General features: G+C 37.0%; 1 protein-coding gene across 1 annotated transcript in view; it reads right to left on the bottom strand.

The window, feature by feature from the left end:
• Positions 1-15,504, bottom strand: part of LOC145295922 (dihydropyrimidine dehydrogenase [NADP(+)]-like) — a 119,581-nt gene extending 104,077 nt beyond the window's left edge. The window contains exon 1 of the mRNA XM_080141737.1: positions 15,297-15,504. Coding sequence (XP_079997863.1) covers positions 15,297-15,344 — 48 coding nt within the window. The 5' untranslated portion in view covers positions 15,345-15,504. The remainder of the gene's footprint in view (positions 1-15,296) is intronic.
• Positions 15,505-16,109: the final 605 nt, after the last annotated feature.

Genomic DNA, 16,109 nt, shown 5'->3' on the forward strand with positions numbered 1-16,109 from the left:
TTAAAATGACAAAAATAGATTAACTTGGCATTTATTTTATTGTCTCTTAACTATTGTTATTATTTCTCTACAAAGAAGAGTGGGAGGCAGATTTTGATTTCAATAGTGCTCTGGAGGCCTCCTTAATTTTAAAAGTGCTCAATATCCTAGATTGAGATGGTATGTTTTAAACAGTGTCTCTTGGGATAAGAACATCTGTCCCTTTTGGTGTTGCCAGATAATCCAAAGTGCTCAATATTCTGGCTAGAGCAGAGTACACTAAAAGTGAATTTTATTTTTTTACTAGCTGTTCAGCCCGGCTTTGCACGGGCCCTATGCACTGTTCATAACATTATGTGCATATGTATATATATATTCAAAAGTTTGACTCATATCCAGGTAACCTACATCTAAATTTTCAAGTGTCTAGACCCGAAATTGTCAGAGGAGTTTGGTAGAGTCTTCAAAGATCAACTCTTTCAACTTTAACTTTTTGGTAGCCAAATTTTCGCTCAAAAACTGATTTAAAAGCTTGCTGCATGTCTGAATACCCTTTATGTAAAATTTCAACTGTTTTAGACCTAAAATTGGCTGAATAGTTTGCTAGAAACCACAAAGATCAAATCTTTAAACTTTGACCCCTTGGTAGCCAAATTTTCGGCCAAAAACCGATTAAAAAGCTTGCCTTATGTCTGAATACACTTTATGTAAAATTTCAAATGTTCAGACCAAAAATTGTCTGAGAGGTCAATTTTTTTTTTAAAAACTTTGACCCTAATTTTGCCCCCTTAAAATTTATTGTTTTGGGCTCAAATTAAGATAAAAAGTTTCATCCATATCCAAAGAACCTACATCTAAAATTTCAAATGTTTAGATAGACAATTAGCGGAGGAGTTTGGTAGATTTTTCAAAGGTCAAATCGTTGAACTTTGACCCCTTGATAGCCAAATTTCTGTCCGAAAACCAATTAAAAAGATTTTCCCATATTTCAATACTCCTTATGTCAAATCTCAAGTCTGTACACTAAAAATTGACAATAGTTTGGAAGGGAAATGTACGCGCACACCGACACAATTTCACTTTTATATATATACTAGCATGGGTGCCCGGCATTGCCCGGGTGTTTGGAGGTGTGTGTTGAGCAAAAAAAAAAAAAAAAGTGGTTAGTAGGAAGACAGGCTCGAACCTGTACCGCGAAGGAGGAAAAGAACAGGGAAAAAATGTGACGTCTTTGCTGTTACGGCCACCACCAAACCACTGGCCGTGGTCTTACCCACTAATGTCATCTACCCCAACTGTAAAGAAACATGTTCTTATAGGGAGGAAAAATGCAGGTGGTGATGCAAAACCTGTGGAGACGAAAAGGAAACAAAAGGAAATACTGCTTTTTCATTGTCAGTGACGCGAAGGGAACATTCCTGGAGCAAGACAGGATGGAATGCTGGAAGATAATATTTATTAACCATTTTCTTAACCACCTATGGGATCACAAAATTTACAAATTTCTATCACTTGAAGGAATTCGTCGATATTCACTGATGCTTGGTATCACAGCCGTGGTGTGAGTATAGGTAAACATCTCCCAACCCTTAACAAAAAAAAAAAAAAAATCAGTAATTAGCAATATTAAAACCACTTAACATTTAATATAGAAATTTATTGAAGAAAACAATTTTTTTATGTGTGCATTTGTGCTCTGTCATCGCACAGGAGAAAACATGTTAGAGTTTGATCTTGGAATTAAATGAGAAAATTTTTCTGGACTCGAAGAAATAATGTCCTTTAAAGAAATAGAAGCAAAAGGAATTAAAATTTCTTCCTAGAATAAATCCCATCCAATTAAGGGTAAATCATTTCCATGCAAAGATGTCCGAGTCAATTGTCCAAATAGTAATTCTGCTTGGCTCAAAAAACTAGTAATGCTGAGCGGCAAAAACATATTTTAGTTCCTTTTAGACGATTTGTGTGTTTTTGCACCATGTTGCTGGAACGACAGGCAAAGAAAGAGGCAAAACATGCAAAGTCAGGTTAGTGATTTTACGTCAACGAGACGGAGTCAAACAGTGAGTTGCTCATTCATGGTATTGCATCCTGACCTGAACTGAACACAACCAACTCAACTGATTTGAATTTCGCATGCAGTGTCTTATATGCTTCTGGCTGGCTCCCAGCGAAGGCTGTTAGAAAAAGATTTCAGAAAAATGTTTTCTTCGAGCGTTATTGGACGGAAAGTGGGTACCCTGTCAGGTGGTATTGTTCTGTCTTATGTCCGAAAAGACAAAGCTTACTTTTATTTCCACATAATTTGTGTGGGTGGATACAGCAAATGTGCATGTAACCGAAATGTTATTTATTTGTTTCTGGCGTATTGCTACACACTGTTGACTGGCGGACGTTCTGTAGCAAGGTGCGTGAACATTGGCTGTAACACCAAAACGTGATAGGCGGTGAAGGCATCGAGGTGGAAATCGACGAAACGTTGATTGTTCGCAGAAAATACAACAAAAGAAAACTCAATCAAATTTGGCTTTTTGGAGGAATATAGAGTTTCGAAACTTAGTTTTTTGCTCGCACTGACAGGACCAGATGAACGAAGAAATGAGGAAATGTTACTCCTGCTAGTCATGAAATTTTTTCTGCCAGGTTCTATCATTTATAGTGACTCTTGAAAAGCCTATCATAATCTCAGCCAACACTAGACACATAAAATGGTAAACGATTCAAAAACATTTGTGGACCGGGAAGACCATACTATACATACACAAAATATAGAACGTTTCTGGCGAGATATCAAAGAGTGGGCCAGGAGGCCTGGCATTCGGTCAAACTACATGCAACAGTATCTGTCAAGGTATCTGTTCATTCTGTAAGAAATTCTGCAGAAATAAGCAGGCTCCTCATTGGTCGGTTTGACTGCCCAGGATTTTGTTTGAATCTATCAGATTGATTGCTCTTACTAACTGCCGAGGGTAATCTTGGTGCTAAATTTATCTTTTCAGCCCACCAGTTTTCACACAAACAGGTCGAAATGGATGCACAAAAACTCACTCAAGGCCTGTAGCCTCAAAACCCCTTTGTCTCATTGAGACGCGTTATTGTCTTAACGTTGGGCAAAATATTATATTCATCTCACTGTTGTGCTCTTCAATTTGATGGACTTTCATCATTACTTATAATGTCGCTCAGAGACAAAATTAAGGCCTACATTTTGACCTAACCTTCATCCGGACACTTCTTCACAGAGAACTCCATGATGACTAACAGACTCTCAGCTTCCATCCTTGGAAGGCATCACTTAACTCATCACCCTGTTGCAACTATTCTTCGAACAGCATCGACTACTGAATCCTGCAACCGCAAAGATAAAGCATGAACTACTACCCTTTTCGGGTGTTACCAGCCCTGCTCGGCAGATAGCTAAAAATGACACATCTTTTGCAATTTGGATCTTTTTACTTCAATAAAATTTACGTTGAATTTAAAGGTGAGCCTGTTGTGATTTCTGATTGTTTTCTTTCATTCTGCCAAGGGCAAAACCGAGGTGAGAGAATATCTCAATTCAAAGTGAAACAGAAAAGTCTCTTCTGCTGCATTAATTTTTGATGAAAGCGACCAAGGTATATAAAAATAGTTCAGAGTAATAAATATTTTTCTCAATCAGTTCATTTTTTAAAAACCACGCACTTTTCATGATTAAACAAAGAATTATTTTATGACAAAAAAAAAAAAGATATATTTACATGTTCGTTTAGAGATAAAACGTTTTACTTTTCGGTAAAACACATACACAAAAAAAAAAAAATGTTCATTTTTCTAAAGTTTAATTTGTTTTCATAAATATTATTCTAAACCCGGTCTTAATTAAGATTTCTTGGAATTCCCTCTCTCTCCCTCTCCAATACCTTACCTTTTTTGTGCCAATGCTGGTGGTGGGGAAAGGGGGATTCCAGTTACATGTTGTATATTTGGCGTTTTTTCGTTATTGGAAAACAAGATGGCCACAAGTGGAAGCGATAGTGATTATGTTGGATACTGAATGTCTTCAAATACAGATAACTACTCGTTTGCACAAAAAATATATTCGTTCTCAGCATACCTGAAAACTGGAGTCGACAAATTAAAAGACGAATGGTCAGTAAACTAAAAATTTACCATTTTTTTTTCATTTTTTTTATAACCTGGTAGTTTTAATGGTTTCTCGTGACTCTTTTGCCTCCCAATTTTTTGTCTGCTCAAAGTTTAATCACATGATTACTGTGTAGCAACAATAAAATAAACCAGTCATTCAAGTGTCGCTTGTTATGGATTTAACTGAATATGATATGTTATATCGCATATCCCTCCATATTTACATGAATAAACCAGAAACCAGCAGCAGCAGCAACAATAATGGCAATGCTAAGACAAATCCGTTTGTCGATGCAATGCAAATCAACTCACTAAATACACATGACAACTTCTAAGCATGTACACACATCAATAGAATAGCTCGCACATCACTTCAACCAAGAAAACCGCCAGAGAAGGCCATCCAGCAAAAGGAAAACCAAAATACAAAACACAAACATCCCAGTAAACGCAACTCATACAGCATATAAACATGAATATCTATTCCACGAAACACTGCAACAATACAACACCGACTAGATTACCTTCACAACTTTAAATTGATATAACACATGCATACATACACCAAACAGATGATTCCCTAAAACGCATTAAAACAAAAAACAAATACATTTAAAAAAGCAAAACTCAAGCCAACGATTAAAACTCTTTGCGTGCTTGATCTTCGGAAGGCATACCTTCAACTAAGTGCATGTACACCAGTCACTATGGCCTTATCAGACATTTCTGGTTAAGTGGAAGAGGTACTGCTTAACCCGTATGGGGTTCGGACTCAACGTGGCGCCATCAATTATGCAAACGATTGTTGACGCTATTCCGACTCAGGATGAGCGCATAAGGCAAGCAACATCTGCATATATTGATGACGTGTACGTGAATGAAGGGGTTGTATCCACGACGCATGTAGCGGAGCATCTCCGAACTTGGGACTTCTCAGTAAGGAGCCAGAGAGACTATAGGATGGCATACGTGTGCTTGGTTTACAGGCCCAGGGAGAAGACAGCATCCTGCATTGGAAACGGGGAAATGAAGTCCCAGACATGCCCCGCGATGTCACGCGAAGAAACATTTTCTTGGTGCGGAAAATTGGTTGGACACCTCCCCGTGGGCGGCTGGCTTCGTGTTGCGTTAGCGTTCATAAAGAGGAGAGCGTCTGAGGTCACCACTGGATGGGACGATGTGGTACACGACACCCCTCTCAACACAAAGTTGAAGGAAGTTCTCACCAGAGTGCGCAAGGAGAACTCTGCACGGGGCAGATGGTGCGTCAACAGCCAGGACCTGAGTGTGTGTGGATGGATGCGAGCTCTCTGGCCACGGGCGTATCAATAGTCCATGATGGGGCCGTGGTGGAAGATGCCTGCTGGTTACGCCCAGAACGGGACTCCCAGCATATAAACCTGGCAGAGCTTGATGCCGTCATCAAGGGGATAAACTTGGTGATCCTCTGAAGTCGACTACCCTGCAGCTGTTTACAGATTCTGCCTGCGTCCACAAGTGGATTTCAGACACCCTTACCGGGAATGCCAGAATACGAACTAAAGCTACGAGCAAGATGCTCATCCGACGGTGGCTCGATACCATCATGAGGATCAAAGAAGAATATGCGCTGTCAATGGAAATCTCCCTGGTCAGATCCAGCCTGAACAAGGCCGATTGTTTAACAAGAGTTCCCCGCAGATGGATTGACGCGACTAGAAGAACCATCGAACCCATACAACCGGCCTACTCAGTTTGATCGAATCAAGGAAGTCCACCACCAAAGTGGACATTTAGGGATCAAGCGAACCTTATATTTTGCTAAGTTGGATAACCCTGAAATACAAAAAGCAGACGTTAGGTTGAGAGCTGTGTGGCTTGGCAATCCATCAACCCGGCGTCCGTTCGCTGGGAAAAAGGAAAACTGGACGTAAAGAGCCACTGGAGCCGGCTGGCGATAGAGGTTACTCACCACAAGGGCAAGGATTACTTAGCGCTCATTGACTGCGGCCCATCTAGGTTTGCGATATGGCAGCCGCTCCGCCGGCAAGATATGGCAGCAGTCATCCATCAACTAAACAGCATCTTCCTTGAACGTGGCCCCCCAACAGAGATACTAACTGATAACGGCACTGCTTTCACCAGTGAACAATTCAGAAAGTTTGCCGATGGCTGGGGAGTACATCTGCGGTTCCGATGTGCCTACGTATCAAGCGGGAATGGGATTATTGAGCGGAACTACAGGACTGTCAAAACTATTGCAGCCAGAACAGGCTGAGCGATGTCTGAAGCAGTTTATTTATACAACGTGACCCCAAAGGATGCTGTATCACCCTCTACAATGCCAGCCGACACATTGTACAGGTATAACATTAGGGTGGAGAGCATAGAAACGAACCCAGTATCCAAGACGAAAGTAACTGGAAGGAGGCTGGAAAAAGGGGATGTCGTCTGGAAAATATATGACTCAGTATGGACTTGGACGCATCACTGAAGTGATCAGCAAGCAAGCAATGTGTGTCGATGGTGTGCCCCGTCACATTAAGGACTTACAGCCGACAACACAATCATGGCTACCCGTGAACAATGGGAACAAGTCTGACTCCGAGTCAGGGACCAGTGAGACATCACTCTGGTTCACAACAGCAACTCCCTCAGAAGTTGACTGACATCAGTAGCCTCCCAGCGGAAGCGATATTCTTTAACCCCCACTCCGCGGATGAGAGCTTAACGAAGAAGAGGCATGCATCATTCCCCTTCAGAGAAGCATCCGGCAACAGCAATCACCACCCCATTGCCATTTTTGTGATCATGAGATCAGGAGGGAGTGTGATAGACAGAGAGGACCTACCTCAGAAACGGGCAAGAATCTGTCTCGGCAGTAGGCTGAAAGACAGAAAAAAAGGCACAAGATGGCAGCTGTTGTCTTTTAAAGCCTCTGGTCACACGTAGATCTTTAGCAGTCTCGTGTGGTATATGCAAATTGGGCGTGCCCGAAACATTATAAAAGGCGAGTCGCTGAGGGGAGTGGGAGAAGCGTTTAAGACATGCAATAGAGAACGTCAACGTGTATCGTGTTGTGAACAACAAACTACTCGACTCAGCTTGTCGTTTTGGCCAAAAAGTTTTGTTGCTTTGCGTTAGGCAAAGACTTCTGATACAGTAACATATTTGTTGTATTTAAAAAATTTTTTTGCTTTACTTTTGTTCGTTTGCTGACTTCTCTGCAATATACCGATTCAATTTAAATAAGACAAACCAAAAGAAACAAGGGAGTTAAATTTAAAAAAAACAAAAAACATTTCAAATCCGAATGCATTCAATTCAAAGAAAGAACAAGTAGTACAATTATTTTCCAACGAACAATTTATAAATGTTACCATGACCAATAAAAGTAACTTTTCTACTTACATGGCTCATTAATTTTTAGTACTTTTTTAGAAATTACACAACATTTTAAATCATTGTGAATTTATTCAAACGGTCCTTTGGAAAAGAAATATGTAAAATAAAGTAGTGTTTATGCACTTATGTTGACGTGTTATTTTTTTTAAAAAAATATTATTTAAGTTAAATTCAAGTTTTACATCTTTTTGTTTATTAAATTGTTAGGTGAAAGTACAGAATAGTTACAATATACACTAGGTACGGGCAAAATGAATGTCGATGCTCAAAATGTATAAACATTTTGACCCCCCCCTTACTTAAAAATTCACCAAAAATCAGGGAATTAACCAATTTTAATTAAATTTTCAGTAATTATCAAATAATGATTGTGGAATATAATGAATTGATTATTTTTTATTTAAATCTTAGTGGAAATGTATTATTTTGTTTAAACAAAAAATACCTTTACTAAAATCATGGTTTTCAATAGTAAATAAAAAACGCAAGAATTTATTTTTGCTTTTTTTATATAAATAAAGCATTGTAATTTTCTGAGAACTTCGACTGAAGTAAAATAAAACAAAGAAAGTAAAATAAAAAATAGAAAGGGGATTGACGTATGCGAAAAGGTTATGAGGAAATGGAGGATGATGGAGCGGGCCACTAAGATTGTTGACCTGAAGTCGGCTTATCTCCAGATCCATGTAGATGAAAAACACTGGCAACATCAATTGGTCCGGTACAAGGGGAAGATGTATTGCCTAACGAGGTTAGGCTTTGGGCTGAGCTCAGCCCCCCATATTATGACTGCCGTGCTGAAGACGGTGCTGAATAAAAACTGTACAGTGGACAAGGCCACTAGTTCATACATTAACATTCTCATGGAGGAAGCAGAGGTGACAGCGGAGAAAATGAGAGGGCATGTCGCGATGTATGGGTTGACTGCAAAACCGGCAGAGTCCCTGGATGGAGCAGCGGTGTTGGGGTTGAAACTATGCCGAGATGGCAAAGAAAACCTTGTCTTTAGACGAGGGAATGCAATACTCGAAATCGAAACCGACCTGACAAAACGAGAACTCTTCCCAGCCTACGGGAGACTGGTGGGACACTATCCAATCGCCAGCTGGCTCAGGATAGCGTGCAGCTTTATTAAACAACGAACGGGCACTGATGGCTGGGAGGGCTGTGTGACGAAGGAGGACACAAACATGCTACAAGAAATCATCACGAGACTGATGAAAGACCCAGTAAAGGGGGCGGAGACGCGGGAGTGATTTGGTGCGATGCTAGCAGCCTGGCATTGGGTGTCGTATTAGAGATGGGAGGTGTAACTGTGAAAGATGCAGCGTGGCTAAGAAAGAAAAACGACTATTCCTATATCAACAGAGCCAAACTGGAGGCCGCTATGAAAGGAATCAATTTGGCCCTTAAGTGGGGATTGAAAACAATTGAAATCAAATCCGATTCGGCAACGGTAGTTTCATGGATCAGGTCGGCAGTGACTGGCGATTAGAGAGTTAATAATTCAAAATGGCGCCCGACTCTCTCTTTTACATGGTAAGTTTGGGGAAAGGTGTTATAAATAATAAACTAGACAAAATACTATTAAAAAAAACACCGAATATATATCAACTTATGTCACGGTAACATATATTGAGCGAATTTCTAACAGTATTTTGTCTAGTTTATTATTTATAACACCTTTTCCTGAACTGACCGTGTTAAAGAGAGAGTCGGGCGCCATTTTGAATTTTCCAATACATCGGTAAACACTGTATGCTTTTCGAGCTGAATAAACATGTTACATTGAATAAAAACACAAATATATCCAGTTTGGTAGAAAAGTAACTTATCTTGCCTTTGTTTGATAACATTTATTTGTTATGTTTTTTTGACAGTTTTTTCGAATCTGTAATGGTTGTTCAAGATCCTATTTGCTATTTGCCAGAACTGGTGGGAACCAAGCCGCTGCTCAGCTACTTTGGACTTAACGGATTGCGCATATAGTTCTCTTGCATTTTTTATTACTCTTTTACAGTGGTTGCTGGCGGTTCTGAAAGCAGCTTTAGTTTCAGTGCATCTATTACGTTGGTAGCTATGGAAAAAGTGATTTCTGTGTGCGATAGCAGCAGCACATTCGCGGGAGAACCATGGCTGGCTGTTGGAATTTTTTGGATGGTATGAATTGGCCTATGCCTACAAGTAACCATTCGGTCAGATCTGATACTATAGAGGACACATCCTTTTTAAACATGGAATGGAGAGGGAGATCAGATATGAATGTACGGAAGCTATCTCAGTCCGCCATAGAGTATCGGTATACAGTACGGTGGAGAGGTACGTCTGTGTATTTATTATATTTCATTTTTATCTTAACTGATACGACGCAGTGGTCGGAGGATCCCAGAGGAGATATAACGGAACATGAGCATAGCTCAGGGGAAGTGGATAGAAAAAGGTCTAGGAGGCTAGGAGGCTTGCGAACTGACCGGTACTATCGAGCACACGGGTGGGCTCGCGGACAATCTGGAGGTCATAGGCAATGGCAAAATCATGACAGAACCTCCCCTCCTCATCAGTTTTATTTGAGTGGCTCAGCTATTCCACATTATGGACATTGAAGTCACCGCAAATGTGAATGTTAGCCGAGGGATGAGCAGACAGGATTATTGGATGTGGTCAATTTTTTCTGATATACTCTTAAAGACAGTAACTCCACTATTGTGGGGGCGATAGAGGGCAAATATAAATGTGGTGGTGTAGCACATATAAGGTAGATTAGGGTCTTCTCTGGAGATATTCCTGCCACATGGGAAGCCATCTTTAATGTAGGCACATTCCATGCCCATGAAGAATTACTCCACCCTCGAAAATTCCTTTAAAATTACCACTTTTATAGGTTTTCGGGGTCGCTGAAAGCGAAAATAATGTTCAAAATTACGGCAAACGAGTAGTTTCCAAGATATGAAGAAATGTTAGTTGAAAAAAGTGTGGCATCACTTTTCTATAATTTAACGTAAAATGAGAACCCACTTTGTGGCCACGCTTTATTTAGGGGGGGGGGCTTCCTTTCTACTCTCGGAAAATCCTTTAAAATTACCTGTTTACATTTGGTGGCAGGCGGTGAAGGGCCGAAGGGGAGGGGGTGTTTTGCCGGCCGCCAAAATAACCTCGCCCCTCCCAAATATAAACAGAATTTTTGTAAAATATTAAACAGTTCTGCTCGGTCAATGTCGGCACGTTACTTATGTTAAAACGGTGGGTTTGTATTACTGTACACAGATTCGAAAAAGTTGTCAAAACATATATATAACAAATAAATGTTATCAAAGGCAAGATAAGTTACTTTTCTACCAAACTGGATATAATTTTCGTGTTTTTATTCAATTTAACATGTTTATTCAGCTCGAAAAGCATACAGTGTTTACCGATGTATTGGAAAATTCAAAATGGCGGCCGATTCTCTCTTTAACACGGTAAGTTCGGGAAAAGGTGTTATAAATAATAAACTAGACAAAATACTATTAAAAACCACCGAATATATGTCAAGTTATGTCACGGTAACATATATTGAGCGAATTTCTAACAGTATTTTGTCTAGTTTATTATTTATTACACCTTTTTCCGAACTTACCGTGTTAAAGAGAGAATCGGCCGCCATCTTGAATTTTCCAATACATCGCTAAACACTGTATGCTTTTCGAGCTGAATAAACATGTTTAATTGAATAAAAACACGAAAATTATATCCAGTTTGGTAGAAAAGTAACTTATCTTGCCTTTGATAACATTTATTTGTTATATATTTGTTTTTTGACAACTTTTTCGAATCTATGTGTACAGTAATACAAACCCCGAATTTATTTAACTTCAAAATTTAGCGGAATTTGGTTAGCTCGCCGTGAAAACATTTTCATAACTTTTTTTTCACGTGTACAAATATTTGGTACTGGTCGCGGTAAGAGTTCCCTGCCGAACACCCTCCAAAAACAATGATGTCTCCCGTTTCTCGCGCAGCCGCAAAGGACATGTTTTAGTTGCCATAGTAACAACACTTTATCGACATTGTTTTACTGTTTAAAGACATTACTACACATTTATTAATAATATCTCACTTTTAATCACTTTTATCGACTTTTTAAAACTTTTTTTTATACTCTTTTTAAATGACAACGTTAATGTTTATGAATATTGAAATAAAACATTACTACACATTTATTAATATCTTTTTTTTTTACTGTTTATGTGTCAATTTTATCGACTTTTTTTTTTTTACTGTTTATGTGTCAATTTTATCGACTTTTTCTTTTCTTATATTGAATATTGAAATAGAAGACATTACTACACATTTATTAATATCTTTTTTTTTTTACTGTTTTACTGTTTGTGTCACTTTTATCGACTTTCTTTTATGAAACTTATCGGCGGTTCTTGAAATTTACTTACCACAAAACTTGTCGGCGGTTCTTGAAATTTACTTACCACAAAATGATGATAGAATAATAAATTTACTTACGTTTAATCAATGTTATTTTCTTTTTTAAATAGCATTTTCTTTTTAAATGACGACGTTTTTACTGTTTATGAATATTAAAAGAAAAATAATTACTAAACATTTATTAATAAGAAAATGGGTGCTAGTGCACTTATGATCCGCGCTATATTTTAAATCGTATTTCTAAGCCTAAAGTTTAATGTTCATGAACAGTAAAAACGTCGTCATTTAAAAAGAAAATGCTATTTAAAAAAGAAAATAACATTGATTAAACGTAAGTAAATTTATTATTCTATCATCATTTTGTGGTAAGTAAATTTCAAGAACCGCCGACAAGTTTTGTGGTAAGTAAATTTCAAGAACCGCCGATAAGTTTCATAAAAGAAAAAGTCGATAAAAGTGACACAAACAATAAAACAGTAAAAAAAAAAAAAAAAAAAAGATATTATTAATAAATGTGTAGTAATGTCTTCTATTTCAATATTCAATATAAGAAAAGAAAAAGTCGATAAAATTGACACATAAACAGTAAAAAAAAAAAGATATTAATCAATGTGTAGTAATGTTTTATTTCAATATTCATAAACATTAACGTTGTCATTTAAAAAGAGTAAAAAAAAAAGTTTTAAAAAGTCGATAATATTATTAATAAATGTGTAGTAATGTCTTTAAACAGTAAAACAATGTCGATAAAAAGTGTTGTTACTATGGCAACTAAAACATGTCCTTTGCGGCTGCGCGAGAAACGGGAGACATCATTGTTTTTGGAGGGTGTTCGGCAGGGAACTCTTACCGCGACCAGTACCAAATATTTTTTTCCTATAGCAAATTAACTTTAGTCTCTAATCTTTCAAATACAATCAAAAAGTGGTCGGAAGAAACCTACAAAAAATTATGATAAATCAGCTTTCAAAACTAGGTCTCCCTATTTTTGCCCGAAACTAATATTATACACCCACTATTTTGGTAGCAGAAATAGTTGAAGACGAAAAGAAAAATATTTGTAGGAGAGGGGGGGGGGGTCACGTAAATCGTTTGACACGTGAAAGCATGTGAATTTTTTTTTTTTTTTCTTTTTTTTTTTTTACAAAATTTAAAAACAATATTAAAAGAAAACAAACTGAATAGACACCCATGAAGTTATTAAATTTTTGGTATTTATGCAGTCGTGCTAAATAACGTTATTTAGAAAATCGTTCTTACCATATGGAGGAAGACAGGGAGTTTTGTAACTGGTTCAGGTTCACCTAACAATTTAAGATACCGTAAAACTTAATTTAACTTGAAAATAATATTTAAAAATAGCAATATATATATAAATATGAAGAATTACTCCACCCTCGAAAATTCCTTTAAAATTACCACTCGCACTCGAATAGGTTTTGGGGGTCGCTGAAAACGAAAATAACATTTAAAATTACGGCAAACGAGTAATTTTCAAGATACGAAGAAATGTTAGTTTTAAAAAAAGTAGGAGATCACTTTTCCATAATTTAATGTAAAATGAGCACCAACTTTGTGGCTACGATTTTTTTTGGGGGGGGGGCGGTGGGAGTTTCCTTTCCATCCTCAGCAAATCCTTTAAAATTACCACTAACTTTTAAAATTCCAGGAAACAAGTAGTTTCCAAGATATGAAGAATGCACTCATTTTATGGTCACTTTTTTTTTTTTTTTTTTTTTTTTTTTTTTTTTTTTTTAAGGAGGGGGCTGCGGTTTCTTTTTCGTTCATTTTTTGGAGGGGATAAGCACCTAATTTGGCAAATGTGTATTTCAGCGGCGTAAATTATTTGACAAACAATACTTTATAAAAATTTTGACAGATTGGCCTTTTTACGGCCAAATTTAGCCTTTTTTTACGCTCTTTCATTACAAAAAAACAAAAAAAAACAACAACAAATGGCGGCCAAAAACGGGTCCATTAAAGAGACAATCTGTCAAATCAAATTTTAAAAGCAATAGGTCGATCTCGAATATCATACAATCAGTTTAATAAAAATGATGAAAAAATAAAAATGAAATTTTTTCTGGTTTTATTTCAGCCTTAAGGTCTAATAATTTGTTTTGGTACTTGTACAGTTTAATCAAGACATTAAAAAAATGAAAATATCGAAAAGGTTATATCGTACGTATCCGTTTTGAACTGAAGATCTCTGAAAAAAAGTTTACTTAATTTGATCGACTTTTTTTTTTTTTTTTTTTTTTTTTACAGCGAAAAAACACGTTTTTATGAGAGCGCGTTGAAGGCAGACATCTTCGATTTTTTTTTGTAAATTTTTAGAAACACCACGGGAGATAACTCCTGCCCCATCTTAAATACTAGGTTTTCTTCCTAAAAATAGAACCTTTTGCGGTAAAATCCATTGAAAGCGGTCGGTGGTTCTATGAGAAAATAAAGCTGTGTACGCATTATAAATGTTTCTTTTCTGTGTCTTACGTTTATACATTAGTACATTAGGGGTCATTTCGAGTTAAAAGTTTATTTACTGCACTCATCTGGACTAGAGAAAATCATGATTTAAATGTGTATGTCTCGTCTAAATAACTAACGATAATTCTCTGATATGGCCGACCAGACGGATGATCAGAAAGTCAGATCGAGCGTACCGAAAAACGAAATGAGATCAAATGAAGTCTCATTTCGTTAGTCTCATTTCGTTTTCCGGTACGCAGTACACTCGATCTGACTTATAGATCACCCGTCTGGTCGGCCATATCAGAGAATCATCGTTAGTTATTTAGACGAGACATACACATTTAAATCATGATTTTCTCTAGTCCAGATGAGTGCAGTAAATAAACTTTTAACTCGAAATGACCCCTAATGTACTAATGTATAACGTAAGACACAGAAAAGAAACATTTATAATGCGTACACAGCTTTATTTTCTCATAGAACCACCGACCGCTTTCAATGGATTTTACCCCTTTTGCTCGGTATCATAAATTGTTTTTTTCGCTGTAAAAAAAACTACTTGATGAAATTAAGTGAATTTTTTTTTCGGAGAACTTCATTCCATAACGGATACGTACAATTTAAATTTTTTTCGATATTTTCATTTTTTTAATATCTTGATTAAACTGTACAAATACCTTTGTTTTATATAAAAATAAATAATTTTTTGTCTGTCAAATAATTTACGCCACTAAACGACACATTTGCCATTATTTAAATAGTTAGGTGAAAGTACAGAAGAGATAAGAACCCCCCCTCCCATGTTAAGAATAGGTATCGAATTAAGAACAGTAATATTTCAACACGGTCCGTAAGTACCGTTATTTTGTTTTTAAATAAATATTTTAAAAGTTAAATAAAGAACTTTATTTTACCTCAATATCAGGAGGATCCTTAATTACGTTAATCGTTGTAGTTGACATATTAGAATTTTCTTTTTTTTTTCCAAAAAGTGTTTTTTTCCTTCCAATGAACAGAAAAGTAAACAAGACAAGAGTGAGCAAGGAGTACTAGATACTACTAGCGACCACGCAGACCCGACCACTTGTGAGAAGAAAAACAAACTTACAGTTTGATAAAATCAAAGTTTTCGCACGCCCACTTCGTTGACCAATCAAAACCTGTAATTTATAATCTCCGTTTTCTTGGAATAGAAAAAGGGTTATAAATAACTCCATATTTGGTGCATTTAGGGGGGGGGGATTCTCTTTTACGAAACCGAGCAGAACTGTTGTCAATTTAGCGGGTTTTCCCCACTAGATCTGGAGATTTGGTTTGCAATCTATCGGATAAAATTTTGATCTAGCGGCTAGCGTTTTTTTTTTTTTCTAGGAAATCTGGAGATATTTGACACTCACACACCCGCAATTTTAGATACAAAAAATAAAATTAAAAGCGCTTGAGAATACTTTAAAACATAAATTAACTTGTTCAGGTAGGTAGAAAAGTAGCATTTATTGACTTTCTTTGGTAACAATTATTTTTTTTCGGTTACCCATTATTCTAGCTATAAAATCAATTTTTCCAAGTACATTTTATTTGAGTATAGGAGGGGCATTCCAGCCTCTATAGTTTAAAATACGATCACTCACTGCCCTTAAATTAAAATTATTTATTCACTTGATAGAAATATACAAAAGCTAACAGTCGAAAATTGTAAAGCCCCCCCCCCCAAAAAAAAACAATTA

This window comes from Euprymna scolopes, chromosome 16 (assembly GCF_053919585.1).
Source record: "Euprymna scolopes isolate OS-2025 chromosome 16, ASM5391958v1, whole genome shotgun sequence".
NCBI lineage: Eukaryota > Metazoa > Mollusca > Cephalopoda > Sepiida > Sepiolidae > Euprymna > Euprymna scolopes.